The sequence below is a fragment of the Anopheles ziemanni genome, chromosome 3 (genome assembly GCF_943734765.1).
Source record: "Anopheles ziemanni chromosome 3, idAnoZiCoDA_A2_x.2, whole genome shotgun sequence".
Lineage (NCBI taxonomy): Eukaryota > Metazoa > Arthropoda > Insecta > Diptera > Culicidae > Anopheles > Anopheles ziemanni.
Genome location: NC_080706.1, coordinates 860660 through 874842, shown reverse-complemented (window position 1 = coordinate 874842; position 14183 = coordinate 860660). Strand labels below are relative to the sequence as shown.

The 14183-nt window shown below is 44.7% G+C and overlaps 2 protein-coding genes across 2 annotated transcripts; both read left to right on the top strand.

Moving 5' to 3' along the window:
* The first annotated feature begins 3313 nt into the window (after positions 1–3313).
* Positions 3314–4480, top strand: LOC131289766 (peptidoglycan-recognition protein LB). Its single transcript, XM_058319076.1, has 3 exons — positions 3314–3445; positions 3836–4159; positions 4234–4480. Exons 1-3 carry the CDS (start codon positions 3361–3363, stop codon positions 4440–4442), a joined length of 618 nt encoding a protein of 205 aa, XP_058175059.1. The 5' UTR covers positions 3314–3360; the 3' UTR covers positions 4443–4480.
* A 4024-nt stretch (positions 4481–8504) lies between these two features.
* Positions 8505–12529, top strand: LOC131287518 (trichohyalin). The gene is made up of 8 exons (XM_058316578.1): positions 8505–9522; positions 9725–9857; positions 10145–10234; positions 10511–11138; positions 11478–11516; positions 11707–11963; positions 12045–12261; positions 12332–12529. The coding sequence occupies exons 1-8, from the start codon at positions 8505–8507 to the stop codon at positions 12527–12529; spliced, it is 2580 nt and encodes an 859-aa protein (XP_058172561.1).
* The last annotated feature ends 1654 nt before the right edge of the window (positions 12530–14183 follow it).

Genomic DNA, 14183 nt, shown 5'->3' with positions numbered 1-14183 from the left:
TTGAAATGGCATGATTGAATCTGAAAGAAATACTGGAAACAAGGTAGGCTATTGCCAACCATAAATCCAACACGTTGTGTACCCAATATATATCAACGAGTTTGGGACATGAGGTTCACACACTAAACGGACGAAATTAATAAAAAAAAACAAACAAGATAGATTATCTTGGCTATGGAGACGCCCGGTCAGTGATGTAGTCAAGGTGCAATCAGGGATGTATTGAATTGATGGTCGTCATTTTTTATTCGAAAAATATATATTTTTTGACCAAAAAATTTTTATTCAAGAAATCGAATGCGCGTCATCTCATTGTGTACTGATGTCAATGATTTTTGTGAGATTCAATGGGAACATGTATTTTGCTCTTGCGCCCAAACGGTGGTAGATAGCGTCTTGCGGTGTTGGACAAACTTAAAGTACTTTTCAAAACGCAACTTTTAAAGTTCCACGAAGATTCCCTCAGACCCTTCCTTCTGCCCGTAAATTCAACCCAAATGTGTAAATATGTGCCCTTGCAAAAATTGCCTCAAACCATTCAAGACAAAATACAACACTCGTTATACCATTCGGTCGGTCACACCACTGCGATGTGAAGGCAAACACACACTATAACAATTAAAATCATCCACTCGGAATCTTCTAGTGTTGTTGGTGTAAAATTGTTGCAAAACGATGCAAAGGTGGTTATAATGTAACAAGCTCTGTTCATTATGAAAAAAAAGAAAACGATAATACCATGTGCCAGCGGATATGATGCAATGTGGGATAACGATTTTCAAAGCTATGATTTTTCCACAAGGAACTTTTCTTCGTACTTAGCTTCCAAAGTTTAACAGACCGGATGGATCGGGTAATGATAACGATATTTACAAGACATTTCACAGTATTTCCTTCTCTCCTGCCACCCAGCACCATGTTGCCATGCTTTTTATGCAGAAATCGGCTTCGGATCGGATTTTTCAATTGAGGAAATCAGAGCGTCTTCTACGCTAGTTTTGATCCCAACATTAGTTTTCACTCGCGCGGTTTCCTCTTCAAACGTTAGCAATTTGCAACATATCTATAATGGTATTTTTTCCTGTATTATGATGGCTTCAAGCAGGTGATGCCAATGTTGAAGAGAAAAGATTTCGTCAAGCTAATGTTCTTGATGTAAAATTTGGATTTAGGTTGGAAATTCCACAATATTATTTTGCATTTGTTTATTTCGGCAATTATTGCAATTATTGCATTTGTTTATTCTGCGTGGGTAATGCTGTTGCAAAACATGCGCTTGTATTGCTGTAGCAACTGCACGGGCGCATAGAAAAAAGATCACTGCCGGACAAATTATCGTCCGGACAAATTACTTTGTAAGTTTCCTATGAACACAAATGCTTGGGGTTCGATATTACATGGCCTAACTGTAATATTGGAGTTCGTCTAGTGATGCGTTTGTATAATGAAAATCGATCGAGTGGGTTATTGAAAACATGAAGTCTTTGGACAACACGATGGTATGCATTCAATTATTCAGTGTTGGTGACACTGTTGCAAAACATACTGCAATATCGGATTTAGCATCTACGCGAGAGGAGTGATCGAGGCCGGAAAAATAATACCGTTCTTTTGTACCTTTCCTTTAAGCACAGGAAATGCACATAGTTTGATTGCGCATTGCTTCCACCCTTCACAGAAGGTGCTTTGAGCCTGGCACTACTTGAGCCTGGTGGAACGGAAAAGTTGTGATTTGTTTGTTCGCTGATTAAAAACGAGAAAGTGCGTGGTTGGATTCAAAATTCAACGCGGTCGTCGGGATTTTTAATTCATCAACTTTACTTTCATGGTAACACATAAATATGATAAATCACTCGATTGTGTCTTTTTTGTACTTTGTTCCCGATACAAAAATTATGTTTTACACCACGGCGTATGCGCTTGTTATTTTCATTGATGTTGAACTGTGATCGATTTGTTCAAACAACATGTCAAACACATGGTATCTGTTCGCAGGTACCATCTTTGTCCAAAGAGACATCTTTCTACCAGTTGTTGTTTTGTAAAACCATATGGCAATGTTGCAAATGCTTTCAAAATCGTTCAAAACTCCATCAGTTGTAAAGCGATTTAGGAGTTATGACCTGAGTTGACCAGATTCTTTTCAGGTTAAGATTATGTCTTCGGATTGTGTTTAGCTACGATAAACCGCAACAGTGATATTTTGGAATTTATATCATGCATTTTTTGAACTTCGTGTAGTTTTCATTCCGACTGTTCGCTGCATCGAATGGTAGAACGGAACATAAACAAAACAAATGTATGAAAAAAATGTGAGAGGGACATACATGTTACGTTCTCCATTCTTTGCTCTCATATACAATTCGAATCGGTGATACCGTTTCCCATACGATTTCCATACAGAGTCCCTGCAGGTATGCAATTTTTAACGAGCGCTCGGTACAAAATCGAATCGGTTACATCTTTTCCCAACCGGAAATTTTGAACGCCGGCGGTGCGAGTGCGACGGCAAATTCGACTGATGTATGCGTCACTTTCTGATCCACGGCGGAGGCCTGACCGGTTCGCGATCGAAACGGTTCTTGCTGGTGGGGTGTTCCGTTCAAGTTAAACTGCTCGATCTTCACTCGACCGTCTGTCTATAGCTGGCTGGCTCGCTTCACCTCTCTGTCAACTACGGGAAGTACCATCCTCTCACTCTTTCCGTGTGGCTCTTTGGAGTGGCAAGGGTAGGGAAGGGGAGGGGATGCCGTCCTGCTCTCCACCACACACCACATCTCCGAATTCGCAACAAATTTGTTGGTTGTTGAAGGTTGGTAAATGAAGGTTAACCTTCGTCGGATGTATTTAACCGTGGATGGATGGTTTTCGAGGCAACAGTATCATTTCAACCTGCGCCAAGGGAGTACACCATACCTCTGATAACGCATGTTCCGCCGACCTTACATGTGCGTCATTTGGCACATTAACTTATCAAACGTCGCCCTGGACCTTAAAAGCAACGCGAAACGAGTCGCGCTGAGGTAGAAAAAATACAATGTCAACGGAACGTTAACCTTAAAGTATTTAACACACAAAAAAAAAAGAAAAAAAGAGGAACTAAGTAAAGCCCCCAATCCCGCAACCGCGAGTGACAACAACGATTTGTGTGTTCATCGCCTCGAAAAGTGAACAGTTTTGAAACTCATTGTTTGTTTTCCATTGGATGCCCGGCCTCTAGGCATCAAGTACGGTTCCTGTTTCCGATAGTTTGGCCTCGGGCAGACTGTTTGCTGTCTGCTACCGGGACTTATGCAAATAGTGTGCAAAAAGTCCAGTTGTCGAGCAAGGTTTTCGGTTAGAAATTTGGGTTAAAAAAACATGAGTGTAACAAACCAAATGTATGCTTCTCTCAGTGCAATTGCACTTGGAATAGTATACCTAGCAGTGGAGAGTAAAGCGTGCGGTAAGTGTAATCGATGGCGATGCAGCGTGTTAGCCTCGAACCAGTGCCCGATAATTACAATTGACGTAGGAATGGCTGCAGCTAGATGATATGATCGTTTGTCACAAAATCCCCGTCGAAGACAGACTGCTACAGTTATCTTCGAATCAATCAACGAAGCAATAAGACCAGATGTTTATGAAATGAACACTGATTCCAAACGAAAAAGAAAAGCATGCTGTGAATCAGATATCATCTGTCAATCTGTGTTTAATATGGACGTAAGGCAATCATGAATTGCGTCTTTTTAACACCTGTGTGGAGTAAATCCCATTAAAGTGCACGCTACTCAACTATCTCTCTCGGTGGAAGTTACTTAGTGTTCTAATCTTTTCTCTTCCATATCGATAGGACATCCTCCGTACGTGTCCCGCGATGTGTGGAATGCCCAGCCGGCAAAACTAGTCGAACACTTTGCCGGACCCATTCCATACGTCATCATTCACCACTCGTACATACCGGCCGCGTGTTACAGTGGGCTGCAGTGCATCGAAGCGATGCAAGAGATGCAGAAGATGCACCAGGTTCAGCGACAGTGGAACGACATTGGATACAGTTTCGCAGTCGGCGGCGATGGTCGCGTGTATCAGGGTCGAGGATTCAACGTCATCGGTGCCCACGCTCCCCGGTACAACAATCGGAGCGTCGGTATATGCCTTATAGGTGACTGGGTCGGTAAGTTTCCCCTCTGGGACCGACTTGGACAATCTTTTCTTTATTAGCTCATTGCACCTTCTTTTCTTTTGAAGCTGATTTACCACCGAAAAACATGATCGCGGCGACTCAAAAACTCATCGAATACGGTGTGCGGCAAGGAATCATCGCGCAGAACTACACCCTGCTTGGGCACCGACAAGTTCGATCCACAGAATGCCCCGGCGATCGACTGTTTGAGGAGATCAAAACGTGGCCGCACTTTTCCCCGATGACGGACATAGTCGATCAAAACAAAATTTAAGGAAAATCCAAAGCATGTCCAACTGCCGTGGCAAACAAACGCAACCCAAGTATTGATGTTTTATAATAAGCGTTTGATAAACAGGATTAAGATATCTCACTACCTCGATGTTTACTATCCAAACGGTACTGTTCCTACTAATTATAAATTTAAGAAAATAAAAAGAAATGAAGTCCTTAATCAAGAGTACGGTTTTTCTCCACTAAAGCGCGAAAACAAAAAAAAACATTTGCGATTATTTAACACCCGTACGTGACACGATCACCGATTAGTAAACAATCCCTCCCATTAATGATGCCATCGGTTTCGTGACGCACGTGTGAGAGTTGCGGTGCCCAATCCGGTTGCTTCCCCACCCACCGACCCAAGTGCACACTCCGAGATTAGTGCAAAGAAGAGAGTTTCCGAAAAACAAAGAACCAGGGAGGGCTCTAGTAACGTTTGTCGCACGTGCGCCGAACGAGCGCGTTTGTTTGGTGGTTTTTCTCATATTTGCCAGCCGGACGAATTTTCCGTCATATGCCTACGCATTTGCCAGAGACCTACCGAGGGGTCTCTGACTAACCAAGCATCTGCGATGTCTGATCTCGTCTGTTCTGATCAAGCCTGTTCGTTCGAAGCCAGAGATTTAATTTTAGCTATGCGCGTGTATAACCCTGCGCACCAGAGCAACGGAAAAGAGAGATATTCAAACAAACCAGGACGAAGCGCTCAATATGGGTTGGAGAGCACCCTTCCCCCAATCCCAGCCTCCATCCTACCGTCCAGCTTTGACCACATCCGACAGAAAATCTGTGGCAAAATTCGGAAAAACCACCTTATGACCGAGTGCGCGCACTGTCCGTTACGTCGGACGGCGCTCTCGTGGTTTTTGGGGTGGTTTTCGCGATTTTTCTTCTCACAAACGATCAGTCGTTAAGGTTCGTTCGATGCGCACGGTGGTTCCGAACTAATGTTGTGCAGTAGTAGTTTTCCCAACTACGTGCATTAAGTTGAACGGTTCAACAACGGTGGTGATTAGTTAAAAGGTGTCTGAAACATAGTGAACAACATTAACCTCTATAACTGATTTCATTTTACCTTTTTTAAATGCCCATACTGATAGTGCGCGTTGTCTACAGACATTTACCCCTTTTGCGAAAATGTCCTGTGTCGTAACGCTGAATTAGCAGCAAGAGGAAAAATCGAGGATCGCAACTCGTGAAGAAAATTAGTAGAATGTCTACCTGCACACACTGTGGGGGTGTGTGTGTGTGTGTGTGTTTGCGCGTAAGAATGCATTCACGAGGAAAATGTGTACGAATTTTCCTGCCCCTGTACGAGTATGAGTGTGTGTAACTGTGCGGAAAATTTCGACCTCCTTTACACAGCTATGTGGCCAACTCCTTTCCGTCTTGTGTGGTGGTTGTGGCGCTTTTCCTCGTTCAGTTCAATCGCAAAATTACAAAAAAGAATGGAAATCCCCTAATGTTGAGATCGACAAAATGTGCATGGGTGGTGTTTGTATGTGCGTGTGTGTGTGTGTGTGTAGGTTGGGTGTGAAAAATGACGTGGGCAGGGCGAACCAGCATGTACTGCAAAGGGAAAGTGCCACAGACAACAACAGAGTTGAGTAGGAGAAAAAAAACACATCGAAGAGATTTTGTAGTACTGGCAAAAAGGCGGATAGAAGTGTGCCAGTTTTTCTCGGTTGGAATTCGTCGAGTGCTGACCTACATTGAAATGAGTGAAATTTTCAACATTTCGTTAGGATAGGAATCCTCTTTCCGCGTCTTCAATGGGCTACGATCGTTTTGTTCTCTTTTGGATTGCGTTTACGTTTTGCAAGTGTAGAAACTTTTTGTTGTAATGAAATGCGAAAGAATTTACTTTTTTTAAATCGCTCATACATTCAAAGCCACACAGCACACACACACGCACACATACATAAACACGCACACTCAACGTCCAGCGAGAACATTTAAAAGAAGGCCATCGTTGCCGAAAGTGATCCACGGAAGAAAATAAATTTAATATTTTTCGAAGCCTTATGGCGAATCATAATCCCGCTGTTCAAAGAACAATGCAATTTGCTGCCCTGGCTACCATTTTTATTACAATGCTCTTGTGCCTGGCCTTCGGCATCGAGACGGACAACCTTCACCGACTGGTTCTGGGTCTTAGCAGCCTCCCATAAAACTGTCGTCTTGACCTTTAGCCGATTCTTTTCCTCTCGATAGAAAACGCCCTCTGGGGGGGCGCAACACGGGCAGTGGGGCGGGAGAAAATGTGTAAATAAATTTCTAAATTAATCCGAACTCAAACCCAACAGCGATGTCACGGTCCAGTTGGACGTACGATCTTGGTGCGCGATCGTACGCAACCCCCCCCCCCCCCCCCCCCCCCCCCCCACACACACACGTTGTTGTTGACAAACAGTAAAACACCATTCGCCTCCATTAGGGTGGAGGAGGGCGGTCGATGGTCGGTGTTCTATAGGACTGTTGGGAGTTATTATTAGGAAATTGTTCGAACCGAAATAGCCTCGTGTTACGCATCATTACATTTAGCATACGAAGCGGCCCGATTGAACATGTTAGAATTTTTAATTGACTGAGGAGTGCCCATTCATTGCGAGGAGATAAGATTAGACCCGTCGTACGTACAGCTGCTCTTCGAGTCGGATCCATAATCGCCCAATGTTATTAAGCACGAGCATCAAGTTCGTTTCCGTTGTCAACGTGGCCCATAACCTTGCGCCATTGGCACGTGTGTGATGACGGCGGAATAATTATACACACCATTGTAAAACCCAAAGCTGTGGGAACTTTGCACAGCTTGTGTAAATATCAAATACCAAAAACAAAAACAAAAGATCCATAAGTCTACCATAAATAATGCATAAAGTAATTATTTTTTCTTGACAATATTCGTCCTGCAAAATGCAAAAAAAAAATTCCATCACACATTTTAAGTATGAGAATGAATTATGAGTTTTACCCCTCATGAAATAATTCGTGGGAAAATAACCTTTTTTAAATGGCTACACACGCGGTTGTGATATTTTTGTCTTATTGAGTCAACCGGTCACTTTAAGTGCGTTTCGTTTCTTTTCGGGACATCATTGGTGCTAACTGAGACGACAAATCATGTCTTTCTTCTCAAGCAGGTTTTTGCACAATTAAAAAACAGCAAATTATATTTTGCGCCCACAGAAAGCTCCAGACACCCTTTTTCTTTGTATCCACGGAGAATTTTCCACCACCTGAGTGATGCGCGTGGCATTCCTTTTCTCTAGCAGTAGGTCTGTTTTGAGCAAAATTCGTTGCGAATATTTTTTCGAGTCGGTGTGCTGTCTCGATTCAACGATTACGATTTATTTTTAGCCCAAATGTTGTACACCTTTAATAATACGATCCCACTTCCCCGATCCCGGGTGTGAACCTTTCATCCTTCCCTGAGCCTGAGGTGGACGGGTTGCCCCAAGCGGAGCGTTACACCGGACGTCATCGTCGTGATGGCAATGACAAACCTCAGAATAAACTGCGGCACGCTTGAAATATTTTAATTGCAATCCTTCCTCCCTCCTTCGCGAGGATTTCGGTCCGGGCAATGACGTTGCGGCCTACAATTTTAGATGTTTAATCTTACTCGTATGCAGGGACAGCGGAAAGGATAGGAAGGATACTTAATGTTGAAGCTGATTCACTCACCTTCATGAGATATGAGACGTGTTCTATGAAGAGCAAAATATTGTTTTAAAATCGAAAATGATTATTGAGTCACATTCTATGGTGAACAGTAATGATTTTCAAGCGATTTCAGGCATTGTATGTGAAAGTAACGTTATATTACGTACAAAGTGTGAATGCGTTTCATTTGCCTAATAAATTTTACTTCAGTTTAATTGTTTTAGCCACAAGATAGTGCCGTTCTAATATTTGACCAACTGGTTTACGCAATACACAAAACACAAGGAACACATAAAACGTGCCAACATACAATAAATCAAAGTGTATAGAATCCATCATTATTCCAAAACGTACAGCGCTGTGAGGCCCAGCAAAATCACCTACGAACGTAATGCCAGTGAATAGTCGTCCGCCTTGGTTAAAGGATCGGCTGGAGACGGTTAACAAGAACGTACCGCCGGCGTGGACCCGCAAGGCCAGTGTAACACCAGCCACAGATACCAAAGAATCGTCACCGTCCTCCAAAGTGGCCCCGGCCGCCACCAGCACGTCGTCTCCCACGAAAACGGCCACCGTGGCCCCGAAAGAAAATGGTGAAACGGGTGCGAAAAAGGCGCCAGCACCGGCAACGACAACGGCCAAGCTGCAATCGAAAGAAATCAAGGTGCCGGTAGTGGTGACGCACAAAAAGCCGGTCGCACCACCATTGAGTAAGCCGGAGCCCAAAACGGCGCTGAAAAATACAACCCCCGTCATGACGGTGCTACGGGAACCGGGCAAGCCGAAGCCCGCTCCTACGAAGGCCCGAGAACCGACTCCCGAATCCGAGGACGAGGAAGAAGAGGAGGAGGAAGAAGAGGTGGAGGAGGAAGAGGAGGAAGAGGAAGGCAGCACAGAGTACGAAACGGAAACCGAGTCCGAGGAGGAGGAGGAGTCATCCCCACCACCACCGCCGCCCACGACGAAGCCATCGCCCAAAAAGCCCGATCCGAGCCAAGCCAAAAAGGTAGAGGATGCGCAACCGAAGCTGCTCGTGCCGCTGCGCAAAGTGACGCCATCGAAAAGTCCCGAAAAAACCGACACCGACAGCAAGTCGTCCTCGAAGTCAGCCTCGGAAAAGTCCTCGTCGCCGGAACCGAAAACGTTCGTGAAGCCGCTACTGAAGAAGATTGCGCGTCCGCAGCAGGAAGCCCCGGTCAAGGAGCGATCCGTATCGCCAGAACCAGCCAAAAACTTCCGTGTGCAGCTTCGCAAGGTACCGTCGAACCTTAAGGCACCGCGTGTGAAGGAGAAGCTTCCGGAGGTCCAGTTGAAGAAGGTCGAAAAACCCCTGCTGGAGGACATCCCGAAGAAGGAAGAAGCATATCCGCACAAACCTTCCATGCTGAAGTCCGAAAGCAGCAAAAGAAGTAAGTGCAACACGTCGTACGACCAACTGATCATTTCAATCATCATGTTTTTCATGAGTCAGGAGGCATCGAAGTAGCCAAAAACTAGTGTCAAGTGTCAACAAAGTTGTTGTTGGCATTAGACACCCATTTAGGACGCTTGTTTTCGCAACAGCTCATACTACAATACGATTTGTTGATTCATCCACTATGAATATTGCAGTTCCTCCACCACCACCGATGCCAAAATCTAATATACCGCCCCCACCACCACCGCCGCCGGGAATGAAACCACCGCCCGACTTTGCGAAAAAGGATATTTCCGATAAGCAGAAGGAGGTGCTGGACAAACTTAAGTAAGTTCCTCACGCGCTCACGTTGGAAATCATAGCGGCCCCAAGGGTCTCATGCAGCTGCATTAAAAGAATTGCCATCGATTCGTTTCGCTTTTGTTTTTCGTGACATCCCATTGCCCGTTTGATCCCACCAAGCTTCCACAAGCTGCAAGTTCAACTATGGAAACCACTAACACTAAAGCCAGGCGCAATTGTAGCTAATCTCGTTTGTCTACGTGAATCGTGAAATACCTCGACTAACAGCTAATCACATGTTACCTTTTATGGATTTTCCCTTTTTTCCACAGACGACGTCCTCGTCGACGTCCGGATTGGTCCGACATGATGAAGGAGGTGGAACAGGGAAGAAAACTGCGCCACGTTGAGTGTAATGACAGGTACCAAGACATGAGCCAATGTCCGGCACGGGGTTGTAAGCCAATTCCCAATCTCTGTGCAGCTTGAAGAATTTTTCCGTGTTTTATGTATATGTCTTTTTTTATGGTTGTCCCTTTAATCTAGCTGTCGCTGGTCCAATTTTGTGTAATATGTTTCTATGTGTACAGTTTATGTATTTATGTATGCTTCCATCAGGCCGTAAAGGATCGTACACTAATAACAGCCGATCGTTTCGTTTCCACCCCCTTTCCCTTCGCGTCCACTCTATTCGACAGATCACACCCGATTATCAACTCCAAGTCGATCACGAAAGTGAAAGATCAGTTCATCTTCGAGACGGAAAAGGCGACGGCGCACAATCAGCTGCTCAAACAGATCCAGGGCGGTGTCCAGCTGAAGCCAACCAAGTGCAATGATCGCAGCAAACCGATCCTCGGTGGATTGCGCAAGTTCCGGCGTCAGATGACGTTGGAGGAGCAGCTGGCCAAGTCGGAGTCACGCGCTAACATGGAGGCCCCACCGGCCGACGAAGAGGAGGACGAGCTGGACGACATCGACAAGGTTCGTGACGATCTGCAAAGTACAAAACAGATGCTGGCCCACGAGCTTCGCAACAATGAGGCGCTGGAACGCGAAAACAAGCGACTGCAGGCGCGTGTGCAGAACCTCGAGGCGGAACTGTCCCGCGAGCGCTGGAACCCGCTGAGCGGCGAGGAAAGATCGACCGTCACCGGACCGCAATCGGATCTCATCCAATCGCTGAAGGATGAAGCGCTGGAGGCCCAGAAACAATCGCACCAGTTGGAGCAAAAATATCAAACCGTCGCCAAGGAGCTGGACACGGCCTACAAGCTGACTGAGGAGCAGAAACGAAAGATTGCCGAGCTCGAGAAGAAACTTCAGGTAAAGGCGGGGGAATCGGAAAAGCAGAGCTCTCCTGGGGGGGGGGGAAAAGGGGGAAAACAGAAGGAACATTCGTTCATCTTTCAGAACACATTCGGGCAGTTAGCTTTTCAAAGCGATTATTGGTCACTTTACATTGATGGCATTATGCATCGGTTCTTAACATTTGGTATGCGAAACAAATGTCACTAACAGAACGAAGCGCCAACATTAACGAAAAGAGCCTGGGAACACTTACATGAGATTGTTTGGGAATGATTTAATTTACCATTTCTTATCTCCTCGCTTATCATAACGCTAATTATGATTGTATGTTGCTTTTTATTATATTAAATGCAGTGCTTAACGGACGACGACTACTATTTGAACGAGCATCAGGTAATTTATAATGCATTATGATGTAATATTAACATTGGAGCGAGGCTGTTATCGGACGATAGGCTGCTTAATGAAGTTTAACGCTTAAACGGAAAACATTTGCTAGTAGCTTCTAACGATTTAGTAATTTTGTCTTCATTGTATGGGAAAGACGTGCACTAACGCACCCAGTTTTTTGGGCTATGTACAGGGAAATGTTACCGATGTTCGCCGGGCCACCGAATCCGCACAAAAGGAAAGCTCCCCAGAGTTGCAACCGGAAGAGGAGGAAGAGGAGGAAGAGGAAGAGGATGAGGAAAAGAAGGCGGAAAAGGCTGCCAAACGACTGAATCGGGAGGTCAACATGCTGCAGGCTCGACTGACGCGATTGAAGGAAAAACAGGAAGAAAAACACGCCGAAAGGCAGGCACTGAAATACGCCATGAAAACCAACCAGTATGCCCTGAAGTATGTAAACGTGAAAGCAAAGGGACTAACGGACGGATGCGGGCCAGAGTCGAACTAAACTTTCGTTCCGTTTTATTCTAGGGCTGAGAAGAAGAAGTATAAAAAATTGCAGAAAGAGGTGGAAAAAATGGCTGCATTGATGAAAATGGAGGACGACGATGATGAAGGAACCGCGGAATCCAAGGAACCACCACCAGAGGAACCGGAAGAAGAACCGGAGGAGGAGGAAGAGGAGGAGGAAAGCGAATCGGAAGAATCCGAGTCAGAAAGTGAAAATGAGAGTGAAAATGAAGCGGAGGTGAGTGAAAATTGAACAAAACGTATCATCACAAACGTATGCTTATGGTAACCGTTTTTCCTTCCCCCAGGATGCCGCTGATGAGAAGAAGAAAACCAATCTGGAACCTAGGGTCAAGCGGCATGAAGCTCGCCTGGCTTCATTGAAAAAGGGCAACTACATACTACAAGCCAATGTCGATCGCATCAAGGACGAAATCAGCAAGGTACGAGAGGAGTGTTGTACTTTGCAAACTGATTTGGACAACGTCATAGCGGACCTGGGATGAGCCGGAACACCGGGATGGCCATGTTACAAAAAGCCTTTTCCAATATGCAGCTATGCAATTTTCGACTTTCTAGTACTGATTGCAGAGTATGACTTTATGTAATGTATTGTTTCTTAATGTACAATGGAGCGCGTGAACGTTCAACCATTTTAGAAGTCGTTCCGCTCGTTATTATACACTATTAAGTCACTTGCAAAAATATTATCAGCATGGCAGCAAGCAGCTCATCTTATGAATGGCAAAATGTGCTTCCACTACACAGCGGAGCACGAGATATAAGTATTTTTGTATATCATGACTTTTGTATACACGCTTAATAAACTTACCTAAGTTTATGACACAAAACATACACAACTGTTCACTTAATTACCGAAAAGAAATCATCAAAACGAAATCCAGGAAATTGGTTACACTATCCTACGCGTCCGGTTGTTGTGTTTATCCTCGATGCGAATTGTTTTGATGCAGTAAACAAACTGGATGGAATTCAAGGTGTATTTATTGCAAGGCGCTTTCACTTCACTAGTGACCACCATTTTGTTGGTAGCGTAATGTCAATGTCAGTCCCAGTTCGGCGTCGCATCAGAGCGGATGGTTAGCAGTGCACGAGGTTCCTGAAAAGGGTTAGCTGAAAAGTAAGGTTATCTTAGGCACGGCCGCGTGGTGTCGCCGAGCTGGAGCTCAAGTCAGAGAAATCCTAGCCGACGCACATCTCGTGCTGTTTGAGTAATCAAGCGGATCACGAGTTTCGTGCGATCTGACAAACGGAAGGAAATATTCCTTTCGTTACGGCGGGTGAACAGCCGCATTTTGACTGCGCACTAGCGTGGTTGGCTAGCAGTGCTCCTGGCCGCATGGTGGCAGTCAAAAGGCGACGCCTACAGAAAATCGAAAACCACAGAAAATCAGGACATATGGCCTTTAGTTGCCAGTCCTTAACCTAAAGAGGTCTATGTCTCCAGGTTAGCTTGCGAAGGCCCAGGAAGCTGGATTCAATAGCCGTACTGGAGTAAATCCTCGCCGAATTGAAGAAGAAGAAGAAGTAATGTCAATGTAATTTTGCATGCCAGTACTTGGACTGTAGAAGACCCCTACAATACTATTTGGATAGTGTTTTTCCTCATTAGCAGCAACGCTTCTCTTTTTCATTATGTGATAATCAGATATACCCTTATTAGACAAGGAATGTATCGGTCATATTTTTCCATCCTTTTACTGTCAAAGTAGGTTCTGGCAGGGCGTTTGACATATAAATGATGACCGCTCGTGTAATAACGCAAAGTTCCACAAAATGGGTTTTACAATTATTTGATCATTTTCATGTTTGAATTTAGCGTTTTGTTCATCCTAGAGTAACGAACAAAATCCGTTGCAAACAACAAAACAAAAAGTAAACAAATCGCCACTTTGACATATAAATGCCAGTCGAAAGAAAATCGGAACCGGTCATGCCTGATTCCGATTTTGAGGAAGGAATGTATCTGTCAAGAGCGTTTGGCAGATAACTTCTGGAAAAATATGACATATACATTCCTTGTCTAATAAGGGTAATAGACAAGAAAAAGTAGCTCGACATGACAAGTGTTTCTAAATAAAGCAACCTGGTAAATGTATGTACTTTGATCGAAACGCATGCGCGCGATGAAAAGAGTAC

Bases quoted from the DNA above. Each gene is read 5' to 3' on its own strand.
- LOC131289766 (XM_058319076.1), top strand. From the start codon at position 3,361: ATGAGTGTAACAAACCAAATGTATGCTTCTCTCAGTGCAATTGCACTT. The intron at 3,446-3,835 runs GTAAGTGTAATC...CCATATCGATAG, and splicing joins AGTGGAGAGTAAAGCGTGCG to GACATCCTCCGTACGTGTCC. The intron at 4,160-4,233 runs GTAAGTTTCCCC...TTTCTTTTGAAG, and splicing joins CCTTATAGGTGACTGGGTCG to CTGATTTACCACCGAAAAAC.
- LOC131287518 (XM_058316578.1), top strand. From the start codon at position 8,505: ATGCCAGTGAATAGTCGTCCGCCTTGGTTAAAGGATCGGCTGGAGACG. The intron at 9,523-9,724 runs GTAAGTGCAACA...TGAATATTGCAG, and splicing joins GTCCGAAAGCAGCAAAAGAA to TTCCTCCACCACCACCGATG. The intron at 11,139-11,477 runs GTAAAGGCGGGG...TATTAAATGCAG, and splicing joins AGCTCGAGAAGAAACTTCAG to TGCTTAACGGACGACGACTA.